The 5,230-nt window shown below is 47.8% G+C and overlaps 1 protein-coding gene across 1 annotated transcript in view; it reads right to left on the bottom strand.

Moving 5' to 3' along the window:
• LOC108787260 (POU domain, class 5, transcription factor 1.1-like) overlaps nt 1-2,382 on the bottom strand; it is a 5,490-nt gene extending 3,108 nt beyond the window's left edge. The window contains exon 1 of the mRNA XM_018556760.1: nt 1,789-2,382. Coding sequence (XP_018412262.1) covers nt 1,789-2,382 — 594 coding nt within the window. The remainder of the gene's footprint in view (nt 1-1,788) is intronic.
• Between the last annotated feature and the right edge of the window lie 2,848 nt (nt 2,383-5,230).

The raw sequence follows: 5,230 nt of genomic DNA, 5'->3' as shown, positions 1-5,230 counted from the left end.
GGGAAACAAACAAAAACACACAAGCAGTTCACTTCATGTGACCCACAACAACAACAACAAAAATAAAATCAGACGCAGGAGGTGTAGGACGCAAGTCACAATTGGCCAGCCATGAGCGTGCAGGCGCTCTGTAGCTCCGGGTCTTATCACTTTTGTTCAGATTACAGAGATTTTTGAGGAGTCAAGATATCTACCTATATAAATTTGAAGGATCTCTAACGAGAAGAACATTGAGTGTGCCATTAATTGCCCCACCTTCTGAAAATGCTAGTTGCCAGGCTGTCATGTTAATACTCTTCAATGCTCAATTCACTGACCAGAAACAAGTGTGTGAAGCAGACTTGCTGCAGGTCAGTACAGCACTGAGGGCTCCTCCACACCATGTCCAGACCTGCAAACAGTACAGTACAGTACATGTTTGCCAAAATACTACTTTAAGCTTCAAAAAAAAAAAGGGCTTTTAGGTGCATTACAATGTGTTTGCATGCATTTTGTATGCGTTTCCATGCGTTCCAGTGCCTTCCAGACTAGAGAAAGTGAGACTCGCAGTATTTTTTTCCTGGACTGGAACAGACTGCACTGGTGTGAATAGAGGCCAGAAACACCATTAGGTAGGTATACCATAGGGATGCTTTTTTGGTCCAGGAAAAAACCCCAAGAGCCCATTCACCAACTGCAGTGCGATCCAGAGCGGCAGCTGCTGGAACGCACAGCAATCACTCACCAAACTTCCCTTTGTTCTGGGGCAGGAGGGGGGGCGTAGCAATGCATTGAAGACAATGGCACCACAGCCACCCCACAGTGTGATTGGATGCGTGACGAAACATTGCCTGTGTTCCGTTCTACTGCAAACGCAAGAAATAGAGCATGCAGCATCTTTTGCAGTAGACCAGAACGCAGGCAATGTTTTACCATACATCCGATCGCACTGTGGGCGGGGGGCATGGCTGTGCTGCCATGGACTTCAATGCACCGCCACACCCCCTCCCACCCCAGAACGTAAGGGGACGTTTTGTGATAGATTGCTCTGCGTTCCAGCAGCTGCCGCTCTGGAACACACCGCAATTGGTGTGAATGGGCTTGTTAACACCAAGTGCGGAGCAGTTACAGAATGCATCCAATAGTATTTTGGGCTCTAGTTCACACCAGAGCGTTTGTTTCCAGAGCAGGTAGAAAAACTACAGCAAGCCCTATGTTTTCTGCTCTGGAATGCACCAAAACATGCAAACGCTCTGGAATGCACTGGACTTCACCTGAAAGCTCATTTTAGGGAAAAAAAAACACGACCAGAACGCATCAAAAATGCACAGCATATGCAGAAACTCATCCAGAGCTGGTCTGGATGTGAAGCCATTTTTGATGTGTTCCAGTGCAGATTTATTGTATTTAGCTAAAATGTCCTTTCAGGTGCAGTGCACATTTGCATTAGTTTACATGACTGTTCATGACCAACTGAACAGAGCCTAGAAATGCCCTAGGGATACATTGGGATGCTTGTTTGGTCCAGTAACAAACTGGTCTGGTCATGCTTTTTTGGTCCAGGAACAAACTGGTCTGGTCATGGTGTGAACGCCCCCCCCCCAATCTAGAGCCTACACGCAGTTAGCAGTGTCTATGCACATGCTGATTTTTGCATGCACCTGATGGGGATCATAGTGAACTTAATTGAGCATTAGGGAGTCCTTCCAGAATGCTGACAACCATATATGAATATTGTATATGTGCATATAAAATAGACATAAATGTTTTAGAAAGAGGATTGGACACAAAGTGCACATGGACACTCACCAGCGCGTCTTCCCCATCGCTACACAACGCTTCCTCCTGGGTGCTCGGGCTGATGGACGCGTCGCCCTCCTTGGCCGCCTCTCGGGTGGAAGCGCTGCTGCTGCAGCGGCTGCTCTCCATGTTGGACGCCGCCGTCTCCACCGGCGTGTTGGGGCTCTGGCTGGCGGGGCTCGGGTACACGTTGGAGCCCGGGACGCTGACGGTTTTCTGGGGCTGGCTGGAAAGATTGGGGTTCCCGGGCCAGAAAGCAGGAGTCCAGGCATGGGTGTAATATTGGGGAGCTGGGGGACCCCTCTCCTCTGCTGCTCCTCCAGCATCCTCGGTCTCCTCCTTGATCTTCCTGCTCTCCGCCGCGCAGGGGGTCTCCTCTCTTAGCTGATGAGCTGGGGGCGCACGGAGGTTGAGGTGACCAGTGGGCTCCATCTGAGGGTGGCTCCAAGCCATGACCTGAGCCTGGTGCTCTCCCAAATCCCCATTGTCTGCCTTCACAGCGGAGAAGAAGAACGCCTGGGAGGGGTGGTGGTAACCCCCAAAGCTATCTTGCATGATCCCGGGGTTCAGGGTAAAGGAAGGATAAGCCTGCTGGCTGTACATGACTCCAAACTCGAGCAGTCCTCTTGTCTCCAAACGTTCAAGTTCCACCTCAAGTGCTTCAAACAAAAGACTCGACTGGAGAGGACCTTAGTCTTTGACTGAAAGCCACCAGTGCTTAAATAGAAACTCAAAACCCCAAAAAGTAATTTAAAAAAACCCAAAGTCCTTCAAGAGTTGCTGAAGCCTAGATTAAAAGTTGACACCAGGTTCCTCATACCCAACTGTTCCTTCCAGTGTGTCCATGAAGATGACTCCTCCAACCTAAAAATCCATTAAATTGGCCTATTTACCCTTGAGGTGGAGATCTCAGCCCCACCCCCCCCAATCGATGCTTATGGTAATTGATCCTATCATTCATTGGTTCCTCTACAACAAATAACCCCCACCATCCACCTCACTAGGGGGAAGTCACTTCATCTCATTTCCTAATGAATTTACCCCACAAGTCTACTTTCTGCATGAGGGTTTAACCCTTGCAGTGGCTAGTATCATGGCTGCTAATCCCTGACCCACAGGTGATGCCTATATGCACATACATAATGGATTGCACCAGGTTACCAGGAATCTCCATATTAAATGCACAGCAGGCATTTCTTTTTATACTGGATTCTATCTGTTGCTGGCCTTGGTGCAATCACTTCCCAGCCATCAGGGACAATAAACTAATCACCTGCCCCTGTTATAAGGCACACGCTGTCATGTCTGACCCCTATGATGTATATAGACAATATATCTGTCTGCTGCCTGTGCACAGTGCTGACAACATGGCGGATCTATTTTGGCTCCAGTGTTAAAAAAAAGTGGCTCCCTTGCCTCCCTGATATGCGCCCTAGAGCGCAAGTGCCTTCTGCTTTGACATTTCTATTGTTTATATACTTGGTACTGTTGAACTTGCAAGTGTCAATCACAAGAAATATGTATTGTACACTTCATACAAACTGCTGTACTGTCTTTGTCAAAATCAATAAAAAAAACTTTGATTTAAAAAAAAAAAAAGTGGCAAAGATATAATGAGATACTGCTGACCGGTCCTGAAAATCCTGGTTGCCTGGCCGCCATGTCAATGCAGTGCCTTCAACAATTTTGTTCAGTAACTTTAAGACCCCGTTCACATGTAGCGACATACCTTTTGCAGCGGCCGGGATAGCGCGACTTTCAGGGCGACGATCCAGCGACGGTAGCGCGGCCTTCTCCGTCGGGCTCCATAGAAAAAAAGCAAAATCGTGCAAAATCCGCCGAAAAAAGGGTCCGGTAGAAGCGACTTGCGACCGCGACGAGCGACGCGCGACATGGAGTTAAGACAGCTCCATTGAATAGCATTGGCCGGCGACTTCTCGCGATATCGCGTGGCAAAAATGCGCGATATCGCGGCGGAAATCTCGCGACAAGTCGCTATATGTGAACGGGGCCTAAAGTAAAGCCAGTGGTGGTCAGGGAGTTAGCATTTTCAGAAGGATGGGTGTCCACTGTGTTTGGTTTCCAGAATTGTTTCCCTGTACTGATGGCTGGCATTGCCGGCCTTCTTGCAGAAATGCTAGTTATCTGGCGGTGCCTGGCTTTACTACTTCTGAATCAATGACCCGGCCAAGTATGCAGCAAATGTAATTGGGAGTCCTTATATCTACACTTGCTCCAGATCAGTCATATACTCAGTATACTCCAACGTATTTTAGCAAGGCCAAATGGTTCTAATGGGATTTTGGAACCAGTGGCCCCTGGGTCATACAAGAGGGTAATAAAACTGATTGTTTGCAGAGACTTTGGCTGCTAATGGACTTCAGGCAATGAGGATCCTAAGGTGACACCAAACTCAGGAGTTACATCTTACAAATACATTGAAGCATCTTAACTATTTACAGAAATGTATCTTATTTGTGTATCACTCGGCTGTAGATCCTCAAATCATCTCTGAATTGGTGCTGACACTGTCCTTCCTTCTGGAGGGGGGCTACTTTTCGGTCCTTGTGTGTGTTGTAAAGTAGTCACCGCTCCAAGCTCACTCCCGTGATGGACTACAATCTCAGTACAAATTAGTAAACCCTCAGCTGAGATTGTAGTTCATCATGGTCTAGAACAGCGGTTCTCAACCTTTCTAGTGCTGCGACCCTTTGATAAAATTGCCCAAGTTGTGGCGACCCCTAACAGTAAAATTATTTTTGTTGCTCCTTCATCGCTGTCATTTTGCTACCGTTAGATAGCTTTTAGATAGCGGCCTTGGCCGAGAAACACTTTCTCCCGGAAAGGTTTACTCTGCTCGATCGAGCAGAGTAAACTTTTCCCTGCTATGTTTTTATTTTTTTCTGACATCGGAGCCGCCGGCCGCCCTCAGTCAGATAAAAAAAAACAGCATAGGAATGCATAGCTAGATTCCTATTGGCTATTTCACTTTACAATATCCAATAGCAAGCTAACTATTGCACCCGCCCTCTGCTGCTGTCAATCACTAGTAGAGGACCTGATGGAGAACTTCAGGTCCCCCACTGCTGATTGACAGCAGTGGGCGGGTGCAATAGCTAGTTTGCTATTGGCTATTACAAAGTGAAATAGCCAATAGGAATCTAGCTATGCATTCCTATGCTGTTTTTTTTTATCTGACTGACGACGGCCGGCAGCTCCGATGTCAGAAAAAAAAAAAAACCAGAGCAGGGAAAGGTTTACTTTGCTCAATCGAGCAGAGTAAACCTTTCCGGGAGAAAGTGTGTCTCTCCCGGGCGGCCAGGAGCCGCTATCTAATAGCGGGAGACTCCCGGAGCTTCCGGGAGAGTTGGGATGTCTTTAGGCGAACCCTGGCAAATCCTCATTCGACCCCCAACGGGGTCGCAACCCACAGGTTGAGAACCACTGGTCT

Source organism: Nanorana parkeri, unplaced genomic scaffold (assembly GCF_000935625.1).
Source record: "Nanorana parkeri isolate BGI_ZX_2015 unplaced genomic scaffold, ASM93562v1 scaffold251, whole genome shotgun sequence".
Lineage (NCBI taxonomy): Eukaryota > Metazoa > Chordata > Amphibia > Anura > Dicroglossidae > Nanorana > Nanorana parkeri.
Note: the sequence above shows the minus strand (reverse complement) of the source record. Positions and strands in the feature narration are given on the sequence as shown.